This window comes from Miscanthus floridulus, chromosome 10 (genome assembly GCF_019320115.1).
Source record: "Miscanthus floridulus cultivar M001 chromosome 10, ASM1932011v1, whole genome shotgun sequence".
NCBI classification, from domain to species: domain Eukaryota; kingdom Viridiplantae; phylum Streptophyta; class Magnoliopsida; order Poales; family Poaceae; genus Miscanthus; species Miscanthus floridulus.
The window spans coordinates 9,303,547-9,326,632 of record NC_089589.1 but is presented as its reverse complement, the minus strand read 5'-3'; the positions used below and the strand labels follow the sequence as shown (position 1 = coordinate 9,326,632).

Below are 23,086 nucleotides of genomic sequence, written 5' to 3'. Positions count from 1 at the left end.
AGGAATTTTACACAACCCATCTTCGAGAATAAAAGAATTTGAGCCCAACTCGTGTTTTTAGGGAGATATTGGGTCAAAACTCTGAATATGTGAAAATTAACTTTGATGGTTCTTTTATCCAGGACAGAAAGAGTGGAGCCTGGGGTTTTGTTGTGAGGGATCATGAAGGATCCATGATTCTGGCATGCGCAGGAAATTTGGATAATGTTCATGATGCTCTATGCGCAGAAGTGTATGCCTGTTTGATAGCTATCACCACGGCAGCTGATCAAGGAATGATGCAAATTCAGCTTGAATTGGATTCTATGATTTTGGTAAAGAACCTCAAATCTCCTGACTATGATCTTTCCGCTGGAGGTACTTTGTTTAGAGAAGCTAAATTTCTTCTAGACACCCAGTTCATATCTTTTGATGTAAATTATGTTCCACGTTCTTGTAATGTCTGTGCACATGAGTTAGCTCGTTGTGATATGTTATGGGATCCAGATCAATCCTATGTTTGGGTTGATCCCCTCCCAGAGTTTGTAATTCTTTTGGTGGTTCGTGACCTTCACGATCCACCTGAGACGTAATAAAGTTGAGAGTCTTTGCTTTCAAAAAAAAAAAAGTGGTGACGATGTTGTGTACTAACATGTCCACTGAGAAAACCATAAAAATAAAGGGTACAATTCTAGATTTGGTCAGTGTCAAATTATGTTAAGCTTAACTAAGTTTATGAGAAATATTATCAACATGTACAACTCCTAATAGACATACCATAAAAAAATATTTCACGATGAGCCTAGTGATATTAATCTAGCATGATAAGAGCAACTCCAAGAGTATAGGTAAATTTGGATAGGTAAACCGGCTCTCCAAAACAACTTAGCTTGTCGAAGGATGAAAGTTCTGCAGCAGATTTTCTAAAACCTGCTCGCTATTTGTTTTCTAACCTGTCGCTAGTCATCAGGCCTACATTGAAGTGCAACGGCATCACTTTGGAGGACACCGTCGAACACCTTCATGGCATGCCTTGCTTCTCGTCGAAGCATCATGCCTCACTGCCAGAATAGGCCGCCGCCGCAGTGTGCTTGTGCGGGTCGAGCGTGAGTAGATCGATGACGTTTGTGTTCGCGACGGCGATAGCTCCATGTTTGCGACGCCATCTGCCTCCAGCTTCTCTACGCCACTATAGACGAGATGGCCGGCCGTCGAGCACCTCGTCACAGACCATCTTCCAAAGCCTGAGGCCTGAGCTAAAACGTTGCGGAAGCACCAGAGCTCCACTCGAACATGTGCACTTCCTTGGGACCGTGTTGCTTGGCGGCAGCTGATGTAGTACGCACTGCTTGCTCGTCGAAGCTCGACGTGGCCACGGAGTCGATTGTGGGGTGCAAAGAAAAGAGATCCGCCGCCCCGACATGCGCACGGGCGCGCTATGCAGTAGCACGGCGCCGGTGGCACAGAGATGAAGTCAGCATGCGCGAAGCTGGATGCCTGGATCCCTAGGGGTGGCATTCCGTGACGATGACGAGGTGCATCCTGTCCTGCCCATCTGCCCATTTGGCAAGCGAGGGACACTGGCTATCTATGACGAGCGAGACTCAAGGAATAGCTCGTGGCTATTTTTACAAAGCGAGATAGATAATCTGTTGGAGGCTTATTTTACACTAAATTATCTAAATAGGACTATACATGACGGGATGACAAGTCTCTTGCAGTTGCTCTAAGCATTAACATCTTGTAAATTTGGTCAAACTTTAAATCATTTGATTTAACACTATTTTAGAATTGCGTCATTTTTTAGATGGAGTAGTCTAACTATCTTAAATTTGACTAAGTTTGTAGACAACATTACAAACATGCGTGTGTATGATACTTATTTAGTATGGTAAATAAATATTAGTATCTTTTATCTAAATTTGATCAAATCTCAAATCATCCGACTTAGCATTATTCTAGAATTGCATTTTTTTTGAACATATAGAGTAGTATTAGCTAGCTAGCTATAGCTAGCGGGGTTTCCAAGTGATATAGCTAGATCCAGATGGCTTTCCAAGATCTTGACGTGTGTTCATGTCTCTATCTGTCCCAATAATACAACACAAGTGTCTTACTGTCCCTTAATCTTAATGCACAATGATGGCCATGCATGCATGCCTGTCCATGGTTTGATGACAGGGCATGACATGGACACGCTGACAACTCCGTCGATCATAGCGTATGATGGTCCCGTGCCCGACCAATCACCACACAAAAGATCGCTGTCAGAACTCTTCAGAAAGGGCTAACTAACCTAGTAGTAGTAGTAGCTGCTCCATCATCATACAGTTGTGGAGTACTATCATCTATATAATCCTCCTTACATGTACATGTATGTGCTCCCTTCGTCCCAAAATAATTAAGTGATGTTATGGGATACGTGCCGGTCAAACTTTTAAATTTTAATTAGATTTATAGCAAATATTAGCAACGTGTATATCTTCAAATAAACTTATTATATAAAAATAGATTCAACAATATATCTAATGATACTAACTGTGTACTATAAATATTAATATTTTCTTGTATCTATTTGATTAAAGTTGAAAGCGTTTGATTTCATGGAAGCGAGAACGACACTTATTTTGGGATAGATGGAGTACGTGCGTGTATGTCCTTGCGAGGGGTTGGGGTGGGGGTGTCCACTAAGCTACTGTTCAGCAGCGTGCTCAAAAGGCAACAGTACTGTACGTTGAAAACTACGCGTGCGTGCATGCATGCGGATCACCTTTTAGTTAGCAGCAACTTAGCATGGATATGGATGGAAGCATATTCAACAATGCTAGCGTTAGCGTGCGTGCCTCTCTTTTGCCATCCCCCTATCATGCTCAGCCCTCTCGAGAGTGATGCATGAGCACACACATCTCCATTAATAAATAACAAATTCTCCGTGGCTTATACTCAATCGCCACCCACACATGGCTGGCCAACATTACATTGGTCATCAGCAGGTAGCTCGATCAGATAGTAAGTACATTGGTCATCAGGTAGCTCGCAGCAGAGAGTGAGTAGTTAGTTCATCAGTGTTTGTTCACCTGTACAATAATTTCGATTAGGTAGATGGGAACAAGCTAAGATGGTGGCAGCAGACACGAACGCGCATCTGAAAATCTCTATATACTTATATACTAGTAGCTGCTAACAAGTACTAGTAGTACCTGGGAAGAGCATGAGGTCAGGTGATTAAACCGCAGCATGGTTAGTTAAACCGCCTACTGTTATCTTGTCTGCTTACCATGAGAGCGCATGGATACTGATCTCAGTCAGCTTCCGATCCTCCGTACTGTATGGTTTACTCAACAAAGTATGCTGTGCAGTGGGTGGTCAGCTATTCCATAAATGACAGTTTCGTTTAATTTCTATCTGCAAGGCTGCAAATTAGGACTAGTATTATTCGAATCTCAAACCCACAGCAGACAGAATTCCCTGTTCATTTCATTAAAATTTAGCTTATGCTAAAATATTATGAGAAGAAAACACGGTTCATTCGGGGAAAAGTACCAGGCTGAGAATAGCCAAACAAATCCTCCATCTCATCCTTGCAGACAAGCGCCCATGCCAGCCAACAAACAGGGTAGTCCAACGAAACGAACGAAGCAGCTGTTTAGATTCCAAAAATTTTTACTCTAAAGTCTCACATTGAATCTTACGACACATGTATGAAGTACTAAATATAGACGAAAAATAAAACTAATTATACAGTTATGTGAGAAATCGTGAGACGAAACTTTTAAACTTAATTAGTTCATAATTAGAAACTAATTACTAAATTCAAACGAAAGTGCAGTAGCCAACACCAACAATTCTTGCCCACTAAACGCGCCCGCAAAAGCCCAAAACAGCACAGCTCAGCTACAGCGCACGCACACAGGCACCTCACTCAACCGCACTGCACTGCTGCACCTGCACGCACAAAAAGGTAAGCTCTGCTCTGCTCCGCTCCCGCCTCCCCAGTAAAAAAAACAGAAGTGGTCGAGTCGACAGTCGAGCCATCGAGGGAGGAAAAGGGGGGATCGGGCGCCGCAGCCAGTCAAGCCCTCTCGCTCACCGCCGGAATTGGGGGATCGGTGGAAAGAGAGAAAGAAGAAACCGAAGAAGGCGATCGATTTTCCCTAAATAATAAAACCCCCACCTTTTTCCATCTCCTTCCGTCTGTTTCCGGAGGGCGACGGATGTCTCCTTTTCTTGGGGCTGGGGCGGCCGTCCAGCGACCACGGAGCTGCGCCGAGGCAGTTGGGAGTAGTCGTCGCCCTACCGCTCCAGCTCCAGCTCCAGCAGCCGCTCCAATCTAGCCGCCGGCCCGACGAGAACGACGACCCGGCCGCCTCATGGAAGGTACGAAATACGACCCCTCTCCCCTCATCTCTCTATCGCTCTGCTGGACTTGGTTTCCTTCTTGGGGGTAGTTGATAGCTCCGTTCTAGATCTGCCGCGGGGTTTCCCTGAGCTGTACGAGTTTGGGAGGCGCAGTTTCGATTCGGCCGGATTTTTTTGCTCCCCACGGTTCGGGCCTGCACCTTAGTCGAAGCACAACAAATCCTGTCCTGGGCGGATTGCTTGTGCTGCTCTTTGATTTTTCTTGATTCTTTTGAGTGGATGTGGCGGGCGATTTGGGGGAGCTGCAGGCAAAGCTTCAATTTTTCGCAGTGCCAATGTATGGCTTAAGACCATTAGGATCCCAGCCTTTGATTTTAGCTTCGAATTCGGTGCTTGATGCGGGCTCTATAGTTAGCTTGATATCGGGCGAGTGTTTCGCATGCTATGAGGTGGGCTGTGAATGTTTTGCAGCTCATGTGTGCTTGCTGATAAGATTTAACTTCCTATTTTAAGGTTGGAGCTGGACCAGTTAGTCTTGGGAATGTATCCTACTCAGTTTTAGGTTTCAGGAATCAGGATCGTGTGTGAACGAAATTGGGATGGGTATATTCTTCTTCTATGCAGAAAGGAAAGCAAGTTCATTCCAGTCCTGTGGGTTAGCTTGAAAATGGAATGGTGTTACGGAAATTACAAATCCACAGCTCCCCAATCACAAGTTTAGTTGAATAATATACCACATTTTAGAATTCATTGCATATTCATCCACCTAAGTTTGTGAGTTTTTGTGGTGTCCAAGCATAGATCCCATGTATACTTCGGTCAGCAGCAATGCTATGTTCTTGTGCCCCCCTTGTGACACAATCTAAATGGAGTAAAGATTGCAAAATGTAGGACTGTCAATTCAGTTTATTTGGAATTTCAGTCATTTGAGATCTATAAAGCAGAAGTTGATATCGTATATTCTGTAACTGTAAACATCTACAGTGCCCTTGCATCAGTGACTACATGATACAATAATCTTTGGCGCTGGCAGACTATCAAGTTTCACTGTTTTTTTGTGGTGGAGGTGGGGGGATATGCTCATGTAAAGTTTTGTAGAAGGAATGAAGGATAGGATGGGATTACTATGTTTGGTTACTCAGAATTCTATTGTACAGTAAATAAAGTTACTGCTCATATTTGGTTATCTCTGATTCTCTGTATTTCTTGGGTTTCTAATTCTAGTGATCATCGTGGTAAATTCAGGTTGACTTGAGAAGTCATTTTTGTTAGTACATTGGTGATCGTTCTCTGATCGTCCTGAATATTGGATCCATATTTAAGTTTCTATGCTTTTTCTTTGACTTGTATGGACTTATTGGGTACATCCAAAAAAATCATGCCCATATATGATTGTACTAGTATTGTGCTAAGGTATTGATTGATTAAACCAAGTAGACATCTTTGTGCCAGTTTTCCTTGTGATGTATTGTTTCATGCTACACTTGCTATCTTCAGTACCCTATTGTTTATCTTCTACTTATCGTTTGATTGCTCATCTTGGATCCTATAGTTCCTCGAAGCTTTCATATTATATTACTTGAACATCCATTTGTACAAACTTTACACTTAGTAACTTGGGATTTGACATAATTTTGCAGACCAATCGCCTGACCATATATCAGTCGGTTCAGCACCAAAGAAGTCTAGCACTTCCTCACGAGGCCGGCACCGTAATTTCTCATCATCAACATGCAAAGATTTTCTCCGGAAGTTTGTGGACAGTGAGCTTTTAACTTCCAGCCTAGAGGATTGGTTCTCTGGTCACAGTGAAGATTGTGGTTTCAGGAAGCCAGCTTTTGATGTTCCTTTCGACCTTACAGAATTACAGAATTTTGATTACGCTCTGGAGGGTGTTACTTTTCAGCAGCTAGTACGGATGCCAAATGCTCTATATGCATCGACATCAGATGTTTTTGAAGCTACTGCATATCTTGCTTTAGAGGATTTCCTTCACGCAGGCATTAAAGGACTGTGGCAAACTTTCTGGGGTCCTGATGAAGCAATGCCATTCTCAGTTGCCTGTATACACAGCACAAGCTCCAAATTTTATCCTGCTGAGAAGGCTATTAGCAGTGGAAAACTCGATGGTGTTTGTGCAACCGCTGTACTACTGAAGAATTTGAAGCATTCACAAGGAAGATGGGATCATATTGTCGTATTGGCTTTGTTGAGACCTGATATTGGAATGGTTTCCGCACAGGGTGACCAGGAGCCATCTCCTGCTGTCTTAGGGGAGGCACTGTTCTTTGCTCTGCGTGTCCTACTATCTCGAAGCCTTGGCAGATCCTCCACTGTTGTTCGCAATTCAGACTGTGTTTACTTGCTTCTTGTTGATTCACAGTTTGGAGGAGTGGTAAAAGTGCAAGGTGATTTGAACAAGCTGGATTTTGATCTGAACAATGTTTATGACTGTGCTGCTGAATGGATAAAGAAACATGCCAAAATGTCAGTTTCTTCCATAGATCGAGTATGGAACAAACTTGGGAATGCTAACTGGGGAGACATTGGGACCCTTCAGGTTCTCATTGCAATATTTCACTCAATGATCCAATTTTATGGAGAGCCTAAGTATTCTCTCCATGAACTGGCAACTGAACATAGTTCAAGGCTACAAAGTCGAAGATCAGAAAGACATTTGGTTGACAGACAAGCTAATGGTAATGGCTTATTTCGATTCCAACAGCGAAGTCATTCTCCTGAAATTGTCGAAGTTCAGGAGGAAGCAGCTGTTGATGTGAAACCACATGAAACCCTAAGGCTTGAAATAGGATCTGTTGTATTGATGGATGATGCTTACACACAGAAAGGTTTTCAAATCAATGACATCCTAACAGACAGTGATCCTCCTATTTATACTTCTACTCCTGTAGAAGAACCTACGAAAACCTATTTGCTGTATGTAGGCTCCAGTCCTTCTCATTTGGAACCAGCATGGGAGGATATGAACTCTTGGTACCAAGTACAGAGGCAGACCAAAGTACTGACTGTAATGAAGCAACGATGTATTTCTAGCAGATATATACCACAGATGGTATCTTCTGGACGGGTCATCCATCCAGGCCCATGTAACAAGCCTAGCTCAAATGGAAGTTGTGGTCATCCATGGTGCAGTACTCCAATGCTTGTCACCTCACCAGTTGGTGAGACCATTTCAAATCTGATACGGAATGGATTGTTCGGTGTTGAGGAGGCTCTGAGATGTTGCCATGACTGTTTATCGGCTCTTGCTGCAGCAGCTTCTGCAGGAATCCGTCATGGTGATATCCGGCCAGAGAATGTGATCCGTGTCAATAATGGTTCAAGGCATCCATATTTTGTGCTTATTGGATGGGGTCATGCTATCCTAGAAGATAGGGATCGGCCAGTAATGAATCTATTCTTCTCATCTACATTTGCACTCCAGGAAGGAAAACTATGTGGAGCATCTGACGCAGAAAGTTTAATTTATCTTCTATATTTCTCTTGTGGTGGAGTTTGCCCCGAGCTTGACTCTGTTGAAAGTGCACTTCAGTGGAGGGAGACATCATGGTCGAGGAGAGTTATCCAGCAGAAGTTGGGCGACATCTCAGCAGTGTTAAAAGCTTTTGCGGATTACGTCGACAGCCTTTGTGGAACTCCATACCCGATGGACTATGAGATCTGGTTGAAACGACTGCGAAGAACAATAAATGAAGATCATGGGAAGGAGGTTGACACGTCCTCATCAAGTTAATACCGCAGTACATTTTCTTGCAAATCCAAAATTTGGAAGATCGAGTGATCAGCCCATTACCTTTTGTTGTTGTTGTTGTTGTAGATAATTTATTTGTGAAAGGTCCATAGGTCATAGTATTGTCCATCGTTTCACCCCATTTCTTGGATATAAGGGTATTTCAAAGTTGCAATCTGCTGCTGCTATCCTCAATGGGATCACTGTCAATGTCTTCTATTCCGTGGTCTTGCCTTCAGCCCTCCACACAGGAGATCCTTGAGGATATCAGCAACATGATGTATTTTGTGAAATCTTTGGTAAATTGGTGAGCCTCTGCTCTGGTTGCCTTCAGAGATTCTGGTCCCATTTTATTCGGTTCTTGTAGGCTTCAAGATGATTTGTTTTTCTTGTGATCAGTATCTAAACTGTTAATCAGTTGGTAAATTTGTAACTGCTCTAGAATAGAGGTTACATAGTAGCATTTTGAGCTTGACTGAGTTATTTGTTGGGCGTGATGTTCAAGGTCCTGTAAATGATGTTCTATTGAGCTGCTCAAACTCTTACCTGCTACTGTTCTTAAATCTCTCTGTGCGTGGGTACTACTTTGCCCCATGCATCAAGAAATGCTTTGCCCCATGCATCAAGAAATGCCTTTGATGGTGATACTATCGTTGTTTGCAACAAGAAACACTGATGCGTGTACAATTGTTTCACCCTTCATTGACTTCATGCAATGACGCCACATGCTCCTCAGTTCTGTTGTAATGAATGTTTTGTTCCCTAATAGTCTGTTAACATAGCCTGTCCAGGTTATGAACTCTTTGCAGATTGCTTCAATTTGCAGAACTAAACACCTTAAAACAGTAGCTTAGAAAACATGATTGCTGAGAGCCTTGAGACTGCAACGCTGCATCATGATGGAAAATAAGGATGTACTACCCGATCTGTACGAATTTCGGTAAAAGTGATAATATGAGCTTATGAGCTTGTGCAAATAATCCGCATTCCACAACGACCGTAATAGTGACTCGAATCATTCAAAAACGTTCTTTCCAAAACGATTGATTTTTTTCTTTAAAGTAATATGAGCCAGGCAATCTTCTCTGCCCTCGCCCCTCGTCTCTCACGCCGCTTCAACCCAAGGAGACCGGCGGACAGATGGTGGCTGCCGCGGCGGCGTACCGGCGGGTGTTGAAGGCGGTGCAGAAGCACTTTGGCAGCGGGGCTTCCGGCTTCCCGGCAGCAACTCCAGGACTTCGCCACCGCCGGATTCTGAAACCATGATGCAATGATGGGGGGAAAATCATATGGAAGAATTCTCTTGCTGCTTCGATGGAAAATTTCTTCCATACTATCAGGTGGACAAGAGCAATCAAACATGGCATATATCAACCATTGGTCCAGTTTAGTTTCAGCTTCATGTGATTACTGAGCCTTTCCAGCACCACAGTAGTAATCTGTCAAGTCTTCTGATAACCTTTAATCTGTGGAGTTCTGCATTAAAGTTAATAATGTACCCACTTATAGCGCATAATACAATCAATTAATGACTGCATAATTTACTGTTTATACGGAATGATAAAGCAATAGTACATCTAAATCTGAGAAAACTGGAATCAGCAAAAGTAACAATCAGTTCTCAATAGATACAAGCAGTAGTCAGTAAGGAAAAATGACGGGTTCAAAAAAAAAAGTGCAATTTGTGGCTTCTCACTGTTATGTTAATTAATACTCCCTCCGTTCTAAATTTAAGTCGTTTTGACTTTGGATGTATCGTCACGGAGGGAGTAGTAAAGAAGCAACAGACACATCGGACATTGATAACTTTTTATGTATCGTCACGTAGAGTTGTCACGTATAGCGGTGTAGGCTATAGCATTCGGTGGGAGCCCACGTACTAAACGGATTAGAATTAGGATTTCTCATTTTTCTTTTCTGTTGGGTTAGAGTTTATATGTTTTATTGCAAACACCCCCCACCACGCACACATAGTAAGCATTCCGTCTTTGTTATCATAACCGGATTTGTTTTCCTAATAGTAGCTGGAGATCTCGGAGTCAGAAACTATAGGACATGATAATGTAATAAGCACGAAGACTATATCTATAATAATAATAACTAGTAGTATTAAAAAGCCAAAATTTCTTTCTTATTTTTTGTCTAGTCTTCCCCTAACTAACTTCGTGAATTAGAAATTGTCTCTATTCGTCTGTCAAAAGCCCCCGTATATATGATATATATATGTATGTCTTTTGAGCTAACTTGGACAGTTAAGAATTCTAATCTATATCTCCGATCTTGAATAACTTGAATAGAAATCCTATTTCAAATAGAAAAACATAATAAGAGTATAAATCTGTATTAGTAGGGTTTTCTTTTGTATTTTCCGTTGTCCGTTACCGTGAGTATAAATCCCTTTATTATTTCATTTCTGTTGGTTGGTTCCGTGTGTTTCTCTTTTGCTTTTTCCTTTTTCCGGTTCTGTTTTTCCTCATTTTTTTTGTTCCGGTTCTGTTTTTTTCCATGTATTGCCTGTTCTGATTTTGTCGTCGTCTTTTTTCATACCATTTTCTTTGTTTCTTTTCAAATGCTGGAGGAACACTCAGCTATCATGGTCTGCCCATGGGACTCACCAAGCCACAGGCATAATCTCTTCCTCGCTAGGCTTTTGACCTTGTGGAACACTCAGCTGTCACAGAAGTACTTAGAACATAGGGGTTCCCTTCTAGATCGCTAAAATGAACAAGTGGCATTCTTACCTCTGCAACCTCTTCAGTGCTTCTCAATAGGGTGGCTGGCAAGGAATTCAAATGTAAGAGAGGTGTTAGACGGGGTGACCGCTTGTCCCCCCTCCTGTTTGCCATTGATGCTGATCTTATATAGTGTGTCATCAACAAAGAGTACGAGCAAGGAAATCTTCTCCCTCCTTTTCCCCACAAATGCAGATGATACTATTCTGGTCATTGAAGGCTGTGAAACTTAGCTCCTTCATCTTAAATAGGTTCTACAGAACTTTGCCTTCTCCAGTGGTCTAAAAGTCAACTATCATAAATCATGCTCGATTCCTATTAATATTAATCATGAAAAGGCTGCCTCTCTTGCTAATGTTTTTGGTTGCTTAGTGGGGGCCTTCCCATTCACCTACCTTGGTCTGCCCATGGGACTCACCAAGCCACAGGTAAGAGATTATGCTCCATTGATCTTAGGATTGGGAGAAGGCTATCTGTTAGTTCCCAATTCCTATCCTATGCTGGGAGACTACAAGTCTACAACTGGTCAATTCAGTCCTTTCTTCTCTCCCAACATACTACATGTGCTCCATAAAGTTACCAGTTATAGTGATTGAGGTCATTGATAAGCATAGGAAAAACTATCTTTGGAGAGGAAGTGATTTCAGGAAGAAAGGATACAATCTAGCAGCTTGGAATTTGGTCATGAAGCCCAAGGACAAAGGTGGTCTGGGAATCACCAATTTATGCCTCCAAAATGATGCACTCCTTATCAAACAGTTGGAAAAATTATATAGGAAAAAACACCTAGTGGATCAAGCTCATATGGCACAAGTATTATCCTGATGGAGTCCCCCATTTCAGAAGAGAGAAAGGATCATTTTGGTGGAAGGATATATTAAGGCTTCATGTTCATTATAGAGGCATTGCCTTTTGCAACCCAAATAAAGGTGATATTGTTAGTTTCTGGGAAGATCTGTTTTTTAGTGTGATTCACTCTCTAAAGTACCCCAGCCTATTTGGTTTTGCAAAACATCTCCCTCTAGAAGATCAGAAGTGAAGAGTCCCTGCTAAGTTGTTTCACGATTCCAATGATTAGGCAAGCGTGTAATGAGTTTCTAGATTTGCAGGAAGAGCTCCTTCTGATGCAACCTGGCAATCCTGATGTAGATGATTGTTGGAGCAATATTTGGGGAAATCAGAATTACTCATCCAGTAAGTTCTATGGATATCAGTATGCTTCTCTGCATCCCCCTCAGGCCATCACTTGGATATGGAAGGCAAAATGTGTCCCAAAAATTAAGTTCTCCTAGCTACTGTTGAATGATAGGCTCAATAACAGAAACATGTTAAGAAGAAGGAATGAGTTCCTGGAAGAAGCCTATTATTGTGTTCTTCGCCAAAACAACATTGAAGAAACCATTGAACATCTTTTCTTTGATTGCCCGGCAGCTACCACTAGATGGTTTGCCCTAGGAATCATTTGGGAGGACAAAGCCAATATCCATGAGAAGCTAGTCACTGCCAAGAGGGACTGCTTACCCTTCCTTCATAGAAGTCTTTATGATAAAAGTTTGGTGTATCTAGAATGAAAGGAATGCCCTGATTTTTTATGGCAAGGCTCCTAATCTTAACTCCTGGAAGGCTGCGTTCAAAAAGGAAGTAACGACTCATTTGTTCAAGGTTAAGGAATCCCTCAATCTTTTTGTTCGGTTATGGCTGGATGCCTTATAATTTTTTCCTTCTTCCTTTTTGTTTGAGTTTATTTTGCTTAGTGACTAACTGCTCGTTAGTCACTCTGCTATAAGTTGTACTATCCCACCCCTTTATAATTAATTAAGCTGTCGGGGGTTTATACCACCAAAGATGCCTTTCCTCAAGTAAAAATTTCGGGTTCCCTCCTCCGGCTAAATATCCCCTCCCTGCCTAAGACCTTGACCAACACCTCTTTGACTCTTTCACCTTCGACCAAATCCTCACCCCTCCCGACCTCTGAAACCCTAATCCCATCCTAGCAATTTAGATCCACAAGTTCCCATGGAGAAAACAGAACTCCGGCAGAGTGCTCCCGAATGATATTGCTCCCTGGGATCTATCAGTCATTCAAAGCAGCAATATCAATGCGTACACCGTGAGGCTTGCTCGTCCATCATGCTCGAAGGTTTGAGGTTGCTAAGGCTAGACCAAGCTCTCAAGCCCCCAAGTGAGAATGCCCCGAGCAGGGACTTAGCCTCTTTGGTCTTTTTCGCAAGTGCTTCCGAAGTTGGCCTTTTCTCTAAGTTCTAAACTTTGCACGTTCTTAAGTCTGACTAGTACCAGAGGTTATGTTCATCTTTGAACTCCCTCATAATCTATGTGTAGACCAGAGGCCCATTACTGGTGGTTAGTTAGTCTTCAAGATCTAGCCTCTCCAGTGATATCCATATTAAAGATTTCTATTCTAGACAATGACTTATTCCTAATTGCTTTAGTACTAGCTGATTGTCTATACCCACCCTTAGCTCATGCTCTCTATTGGGGCTCTTCTCGTGGATTGTTTGCGCTAAAGTGTCTAACAGATAGTAGTATTTCTTTACATTGTTGAACTTGTGGATTTAGGAGATCATTGCCAAATTTGCCTTTGAATCATGACCCAAAAGGCATTTTACTACGCATAGAAAACTTTATCATTTCACTTATGACTGATTTATCAATATAGAAGATGGATGAACATAATTTGACATGTAGTTCTTGACACACATCGTTATTCTTGCCACTACTGAAGACTGATGCTGGCCCTGCTAAAGTAGCAGCAACTGATAGGAATACTAGGTATGATGAAGAAGCAGTGTGGTTTTGGGATGTGTACCCTGACACCAATCAGTTTACTCCTGTGCGCACTGTAAAAACAGTAATCGTATTTAGTGGAATATGTTATGTGACATTTAGTGGGATTACAAATGATAGCTTACATTGAAAACATTAATTGTACTTAGTGTAAAATGATACGGCACTTATTAGTGGGACATGATGTAGTAGTGGGGATTAGCTTTATAAGAGATATAAATTACACAACCATTAGATCGGTGCCAAGTGGTAACCATCAAAAGCATCACATAGAAAATATCTTTACTCAACATTCCTTATCCCTATCCAAACCCTATTTATTTTCAACCATATAAAATATATATCTCTAGAACCTTTTTGTACTTCACCACGAAGATTGGTTAATATCTTCTTACTCTGCCATGAAGCTAATTCTAGAATATTCCATGATAAATATCTCCTAATCATCCAAATTCTTTTGAAGCTTCCAAATATGCATTGTTATTTTAACAATCTATCTCAATCCATACTTCCAAATTCTTTTGAAGCTTCGAAGTATGCATTGTTATTTTTAACGCTCTCTCTCAATCCATACTTGTCTCTGGTGGCCAAACCTTGTCCTTGGTTTTTCTATAATATGACACTATGGGTCTTCTTCTCTTGTCATCATTGTAAAATGGTACATTGTTTTTTTCAATTGAAACAACCCTATATTCAACTAGAGTTTGCTTGAATGTTTGATGCAACCATTTGAAAAGGCCTTAGTTTGGTTTCGGTAATTGAGTGACAAGTTAGGTGAACTAACATGTTTCATGTGAGATGAACAGGTGCTTAGTCCATAGGTATATTGGTGTGAGCAACACATTGAACCATGGTCAAGAGATGGCCTGGACTTATTGCAAGTGCTCAACTAGTGAGATGAAAGAGCTCAATACATATGAGACATGACATGGTGTCATGTGGCTAGGTGGAGAAGATCAAGATGCAAGGCTTTGCTACAAAGGACCCAGTTGCTAGTGTGAAGGGCAAGCTAGAGGCTCGGGCGTGATGGACTATGAGGCAGTGAAACTAGAGCAAAGGGCTTGGAGCCGATGGACCAAATGCAATAGTGAAGAGCAAGCAAGGCTAGTCGATGAACCAATAAGGCCACGTGATGACATGGAGTGGGTTATATCATTCATGGAAGATCAAGCCATGGAAGACTTGTGTTGATAAAAAGTGGCTTGATGGAGGTTGGATGCTTGTTTGGCATCACAGTAGGAGGAGATGATGCGGAATGTGCAAGGCAAAGGTATATTTGTAGGGCATTTCATTTCACCGTTCAAAGGCTGAATGGAGAAGTTCTTGACTGGGTTTAGGTTAGATGGCCATCTATCAAGGGGGACAAACTTGTTTGCATATCGGTCATCTAGTGCCACTTGAGTGATCTAACTTTGCAAGCATTGCTAGGATCGAGTGTCAGATAAAAATGCATTTGAAAAACTTTGTGAAATGACTTTAAAAAATGCTAACACATGCAAAAGGTGGTGGTTGTCTTGTGTGACAACATTGAAGTTAGTGGATTTTCAAAAGGATTGAAAACAGTTTAAATTGGGGTGCAAGGACCACCTCAGAGGCATGTTTAGTGCACCATTGGATTAATCTGGTGGTATAGAAGTCACAGGCGCTAGACCAATTATTGTTGGGGCCTATTTTAGAGTGTGAAACAAGGCACATATTTTGCTAGCATGACCCTGACCCCTGGCTTCATGGGCTACTATATGTGAGGTTGTACTACATAACTACATACTCATGGAATAGTCAAAAACAGAGAAAAAAACAGAGGTGAGATGATTGATGCTTGTAGTCAAGTAGACCTAGGTCATCATCTTGCATCCATGAGGTGGCTGGCAGCAGATAGAAGAGTGGGATGGCAGGGCCAGGCGGTGATGGGGCATGGACGTGATAGAACGAACACATGTGTGAAGTGTGAGAGAGGATGGAAAAGTAAAAAGGCATGTTTCCTTTCCTGGTGTTGCTCACCGATGATGGAGGTGGACTAGTAACTATGATCTCAGGCTCCCAATGGTAGAATATGTGAAGGCGATGGTGGATATTCCATTGATGATGCCACATTAGCCAATAGTTTAGTCTATAGTCTGAGTTCTCGAGGTTTTGGCAGACAGTCTAGCGTGTTCTCTTGGACAATCGATCATAACACTATAGTGAGTAATTGCCTTATATAGTTGCATGTGTTGTGTTGTCCTCCCCTCGTCTAGTTCTCCCCTTGGCCCCACCAATGAACTCCTAGTGAAGATCAGAAGCACCAGATCAATCACCTCTGTTCTATCTTCCAACCACACTCTCCTCCCTCCCTCTCTCTAGAAGCAAGAAGAAGGATGACATATGACTAGAAGCAAGAAGATGAAGGATAAGAAGACCAAGGGAAAAGATTAGGATAATGTTTGGTTTGTGTGGTTTTGTAAGGCAATTGGATTACACATGGGGAAGTGATTGTGTTACATATGATTGGTTTAGCTTTTGGTCTATAATCCATTACCTATAATTGGATACTAGTCCATTGAAAGTTAACACAACTGCTCCTCAACTGTAATCCATTACCATTAGCATTGCTTTCCACTTCTCTTTGCATTTGCGTTTAATGTGGTTTACCCAAACAACACATAGATGGCAATGCAAATCCCCATCTTGATGTAGAAGACATGTAAGCTTAGCAAGATGTCAACCTCATCTTCACCCTCAATCTCAACACTTTTGTGTGAGCACTTGATCTCTCTCTCTCTCTCTCTCTCTCTCTTTTGTTCTCTTTCTTAATCTCATGGCACTATAATAATTTCTCCCTATCATGTTGTTTGCAAGGATCTCACAATCATCTTGGCCCTCTTCACCTTTGGAGCCTCTCCAACTTCAAGAATCCTCTCATTGGTGTGGGGACTCCACACTTGTAGAGCAGGAGCATGATATGGTTCATGACCCTAAATCCCCATAGGTAAGTGCTCCAACATCCCCCTTTCTTAATCTCATCATATCTTGCATATGTTTGCATTTGTGTTACTCTTATGCGTAGCATTTAGAAAGACCAAGATCTAGTAGCTAGTTGCATGTTCAACCTAGTGCCTATCAACCTTAGAAGGTTTAGATGTTCACCTTGCACCATAGGTCATGTTTCCATGAACTGTCCACCAGTGTCCACCTAACCATTCGTTTGAACCCACCCGAACACCAATAACCACCCCAAGCACAGACCATCCTTAGGTATTGTTCCTCATGCCAAACAATACACAAAGCCTCTATATGCACATGCCCCTATGCAGGTGGACTATCTATCAACTCAGCACGGACCATCTGTCAACACTAACATAACCACCCAAGCCTTTATTGGCTCTATCATGATGGGACGGACGATTTGTCTACACACACCCAAACCTTAAGCACTTGGCCCTAGTCCTAATAGACCGTTTGCCACACCCTAACGGACTGCAGGCCAGTGTGAATTGAATCCACAAGAGAGTTGTGATCCTTTGTTCTATTTGGACAGATAGTTCGTCAGTTTTGACTGATAGTTTGTGAGCCGTTAGCATTTCCCAAGGTCCAAACATCATAGCCAAGTTTACAAGTTGTTCCCCCTAGTCCATCGTCGTAGCCCTACCCAAATGGACCATCCACTAGGATAATCGAACCGTCTGCGAGTGCAAAGTAAAGTCCCTTTTGTTTCAAAGGCCACACCTAAGACCTCACTACTAGAAATATCCACTTTTATGACGAAAATCTTAATGATGGTTCTGAAACCGTCATAGAAGATTGCTTTTTATGATGAAATTTTCTGTTTTATCTTGGATCAGTGGTGACGATACTTCAACCCTTCCTATCTATGACAAAAACCAACATCATCACAAAAAATGTCATAGAAGAGCACAGGGTTTCGTCACAGATCACTCTCGTGACTCATCTATGACGGTCTCCTTTAATACTATGACGCACAGGGCTTCGTCATTAAACTGATTACACATCTGTGATGAACAATATTAGATCTGTAATGAACGGCTTCATCATAGATCTCCACATGGTACTTTCTCCATCCGATGTGTACCTGTGAGACCTGCAGTTACTCATCCGTGACGTTTGTAATTCATCATAAAAGTCTCCACTCGATCATATCTCCACATGACGTGTACCTATGAGACCCTTCTCCATCCGATGTGTACCTATGGGACCTGTAGTTACTCATCCATAACGCTTGCAATTTGTCATAAAAGTCTTCGCTCGGTCCTTTCTCCGTTCGACGTGTACCTGTGGGACCCTTTAGTATCCAACCTATGGGACCCGATGGCTTACGTGTCACATGTACATGTGGGACCGTTCTCCATCTCCATCCAACCTGTGGGATCCGACGGTTTACGTATCACATGTACCTATGGGACTCGACGACTCACATGTCACGTGTACCTGTGGGACCTTTCTCCATCTCCATCTGACCTGTGGGACCCGATGGCTTACGCGTCACTTGTACCTTTTGTGTCGTTGGGGTCTAATAAATTCAAAAAAACCTCAATGCCTAGGAGTCAAACCCGGGACAAGGAGAAAGGAATGCACGGTCTTTACCATTGCGCTAGATGCCTAGTTGTATTGACATGTCTTAGGAGTCATTATAGTATTATATTCTCTGTATGGATGCCCTACAAGTTGACCTATATTGGATATTTCCCCTTCAAGTGGAAATAAATCTATGCCCGTTAGACTAGCAGTGGCGGTGGTGGAAGATCCCCGGTGTGTTGTGGTGGCTCAGGCGTCCGTTTGGAGGCTAGGTGGTGGGCCCTGCCGATGGAGCATGGAGGCATTGGCGTCCGTGTCCGTTGTGTGCCACGATAGAGGCGACAAATCTGATCTGCAGGTCTCCTTTCTCGCCTTTTTCTGTTTGCTTCACTGTTTTGGTCCTTGCTTGAACATGAGGTATACAAGAAACATTCTAGCATTGGAGATCTGGTTAGGCCAATGATATGATGATGAAAAGAACTAGGAGGTGGCACTGGTTGATTTTATGATGATGTCTTGGTTTTCTGCATATGTTCAATTTTGTTACTGTAAATGTCTATGTGCAACTAGGCCTGTTAATTGTCAAGTGCTTGCTTGATTATACCTATTTATCGAGGCAAACAAATAGGCCCATTGCTTCTACCTTCAAAACTATTGTAATTGTCGTCCTCTTAATCTTTGTTTGTCTCCTATGGAAGAAGCTCTCAGCTCGTGTACTGATTCTAAATGTGAGGGATAGACTTGATTTAGCTAGAATTATAATGGTTATAACTCCATTAACTGCTACTCTAGTTTGAGTTATATATATCTATGTGGTGTTACTCTAAATTTGTTTGAGGTCGTACCATGAAAATTGTTAGTGGTTGTTAAAGTTGCACTTTAGTATAAGTTATGGACTTCACTAATGGATCTTAGTTGGATTATTTTCCTCTTCAGTGATCTCATTACTGAGCAAGCTCTCATCCTATTGCACACAGACGAAATGGAGGAGGCCCCCAACAAGAGGAACGCACTGGCCAACCTCACGAACAATGTTGTTGTTGAGATCCTCCACCACCTCCCCGCTCGCTCCTTGTTCTGCTGCAAATGTGTCTGTCGCTCCTGGAACCGCCTCATCAAGGACTACAACAACCATAAGGTGCTACCCTGGACTCTGGTCAGCTTCTTCTACGACACCGACCAAGGCCATCGACACTACACCAGAGTCACCGGTGAACAACAGGGGCTCGATACGTGGTCTATTAAGAACTTGAAACGTGCAAAAACCAGGGATGGCCACGTTGTCCAATAACAAGGTGACATGTACTCGAACCATCTCCAATACAACCGGCTATAGCAGGTACACATGGAAAGCATCTCCAATGGAAGCAACCGCCAGCGTGGATGCCCCCTTGCCATGCATGCCAAAGCAGTTCTATGATGATCAGTTTTCATCATAGATCTATCCACATCTATGACGAATTTCTAGAATCGTCATAGAAGTTAAGGAATGACGCGACTTCTATGACGAACCATTTTTCGTCATAAAACTAAAATTACGACGACTTTGGTTCCTTAAGTGATGAAAATTGATCGTCATAGAAGTGGAGATTTCTAGTAGTGCTAAACCCTCCCCAAACTTGTTTTGCTTTAGTCTAACCTTGCTTGCATACATATTAAGTATCCTCTTTCATGTTGCATGTTTCTCTAGCATCATGTTTCTTTGAGTTATCACTTTCCAAATCTTTTTAATCCTCTCCTAATCTCCTTATCAAGCATTCATTTATCTTCTTTAATAGGGATCATGTGCATAGGGATGGCAGTGGGGCGATTTTGGGTCGGTGCCCCATGGGTTTTGGGTCCAGCGGGTGTGGGTCTGGGGGGCGATTACACCCCCCACACACACATTTTTTGATTTGGGGACCCAAAACTTATCGGGTTTGGTTTTGGGTTTTGGTTTCCACCCGTAGATGTCCAATGGAGGCCCGAAATAGATCATTTTAAATAAAGATGCATGTATTTTGTTCTTAAATTATTTATGAAAGCTATTAAGTTTGTCCTAAGTTGAGTCATGGAATTGTGTGTTGTTTATTGTCTCTTGTTTATACATGTGAATATGTACTATATATATATCATGCATGTGTTGCTAGAAATTCCTTATTGCTTTTTTGTATTGCGATATAGTGGTGAGTTTCGGGTTTCGAGGATCCAATGGATTTGGTGGCGGGTTTGGATTACCATCCGAATCGGTGTTTGGGGCAGTTTTAGGTTTTGAATTCGGATTTTGGGTTCAGGTCCGCGGAGACTCCACCCAATCCGAATCTGCCCTATTGACATTCCTACACATGCATTGTAAGGAATGATGATGAGAAGTCATGATGGTCCAAGACCATCTAATTGTCATGACAAGTAGGCATCACTACTGATAAGAACCCTATTTTGGTTACCTATTGCCCGTTTTAGTATATGTTAGTTCATGTAGATGTTAGTCTTATATCATGTCTACCTATGCATTTCTAATGTAATGTTTCCACCTATGTCCTAGCGAGCCTTAATAATTTATCCACCTGGGATGGGATGTTAAATTGATTACTATGCTTAGCAATTGTAGAAGTCGAGCATGGCCTGGAACTTATGTCCGCGAGCTTATAGCTTCATGATTCACTTGCAATTTAATGAACTAAAACTTACCAAGATAAGGGCAACCTTTGATATGATATTAAAAGTGTTGAACTAGAGTCTAATGACAATCTTATAATTGATCTTATCTTGATGTTGAAACTTGAAAAGGTAGGCGAGGGGTAAGACCATTGCGAGAAGGGATCTCAAATAGTGTAGCTTGCTTGTGCACCCTAAAGGACCATTGCGTCTTTTTGTAGTGAGTGTTGGAACATCCCCATACAGACCACATGCCAAGTATCAAATTATGGGATTGTTGGCAAGCTTAGTACCTTGTGTTGACTAGGTAACCACATGGGTTTGGCGCGGTGTGGGGCGTGGGGTAGCTAAAAGTAGATAGTACCCCACCACATGATCAAACCTCTCATGGGAGACTTGGCCATACTCGGGAACCGTTTGGAGGCATGAATCAACCCTTATTCGGGCACGAGTATGGAGGTTCGATCCTTACTTTCCGTGTGAGTACAGTTGTACACCTCTGCAAAGCTTTGACTTCATCCTTGTTCTGTGATTCTATCTTCAGAGTAGAAGATCCTAAATTGTTGAGGAGAACTTTAGTTATGGTTATTCAACTTGGTCTAGTTTTAAAAATGTTTTTTACCTAACTAATTAAAATATTGAACATAGCATGTCATTCTTTAACAAATGCCATACTTTTCTCAAAACTGAACAAACAACCCAATTTCCTTCTTGCATCCACCAAAGGATTATACTTATCCATATATTGGTATAAACGATACAACCGTTAAGCTGCACCGACAATCAAGACGGCCACTTGACTCATAATCAAGTTAGATCAAAGGCATACAAGTAGACGAGATGGGCACCTCATTCTGCTTCACGTGACTATCTCCAACAATGGAACCCAAAATACAAGACTCATATCATGTTTGGCTAGCGCTACAGACAAATGCTTCAATACCTATTTTTAGTCTTTTTCAATAAAAAGACCCAAAAGAGAATCCTTTCTGTAAATAGATCTCGAGGAGAGAGGATACTCAGATTTATGTTGTGTCTCTCCTAGAACTTAAAATGGGTCTCCTGTATAGGTACTCTATTGGAGGTTGATATAGTAGACCCATTTTGCATTTGGGTGCCCTTATGGGTCACATGTTGAAGACAGTCTAAAGCTTGAAGAGTGACTACAAACCGAACAGTCTCAAGACCTAGTATAGACTAGTAGTGGCCTTATTTTGATAATAAAATCTCCTTTTTTTATTTGAGACTTACTTTCTTCCATCTAAACTTAATAAATTAATACTTATGTTGTTCTTGTATCGTGAATGTAACCGATGGTTTGGGAATGCTCTTGAGATGTGAATATCGAGTTAGTGGATCTCGGAGGTTTACCTTAGTTCGAGTTAATCGGATGGACATACTCGAGTTAAGTTAATTAATTGACCAGGGTCCTTGCACCCTTCTTCCTAGCAAGGGGTGGCTCCTGTTCATCAAGAGCTCGCTCCTAGTTTAGCCCCGTTCGTCTTTCACAAAGGGTAGCTGTGCCTTGATACTTATTCCAATCAGATCATGTTTTCTTGCAGGGCCGCCTTCCCTGATATTTTTGGTGGGCCAGTGCAAAATTCAAAATGAGACCCTATGTATAAAAACAGTTACTTTAAAAAAGTCTCTTTTTTGTTGATCCTGTTAGCAGTATAACTTTTCGATTATATCTTGCCAAAAAAAATATATATGGACTTCAGCTCTGCAAATTGAAGCAATCTGCAACTGATTTCAAAACCTGGACAAGTTGTCCTGACAAACAAACTATTAGAACAAAACATTCATTACAACAGATTTTAGGAGCATGTGACATCATCCCAGGAAGTAGCTGAAGCTGAAACAATAGCACAACCACAAGCATCAGTGTTTCTTGTTGGAAACAAAGACACTACCACCAGGAGGCATTTCTTGATGCATGGGGAAAATCTGTGCAGCACACACATACAGACCGAGATCTAGAAAACCAGTAGCAGGACAGGAGTTTGGGCATCTCAATCAATAGAACATCATTTACAGGACCTTTAACAGTTAACATTGCACCAAACAAATAACTTAGCCTTCTTAAAAAATAAATGCTACTATGCCACACCACCATTAACCGCATATCTATTCTGGAGCAGTTACAAACAGGAAGTGCCAAAAATTAATCTACTATACCACACACTCGAGGTCCACACATTTACCTACCGTTAACATCCACAAGCCTAGCACAGCACCAAATAAAATGGGACCAGAATCCCAGAGGGCAACCAGAGCACAGAGCAGAGGCTAACCAATTTACCAAAGACCA

General features: G+C 41.9%; 1 protein-coding gene across 1 annotated transcript; it reads left to right on the top strand.

Annotated features, from left to right (window-relative positions):
* Positions 1 to 4,022: 4,022 nt before the first annotated feature.
* Positions 4,023 to 8,695, top strand: LOC136487625 (uncharacterized). Its single transcript, XM_066484735.1, has 2 exons — positions 4,023 to 4,356; positions 5,979 to 8,695. The coding sequence occupies exons 1-2, from the start codon at positions 4,350 to 4,352 to the stop codon at positions 8,090 to 8,092; spliced, it is 2,121 nt and encodes a 706-aa protein (XP_066340832.1). The 5' UTR covers positions 4,023 to 4,349; the 3' UTR covers positions 8,093 to 8,695.
* The last annotated feature ends 14,391 nt before the right edge of the window (positions 8,696 to 23,086 follow it).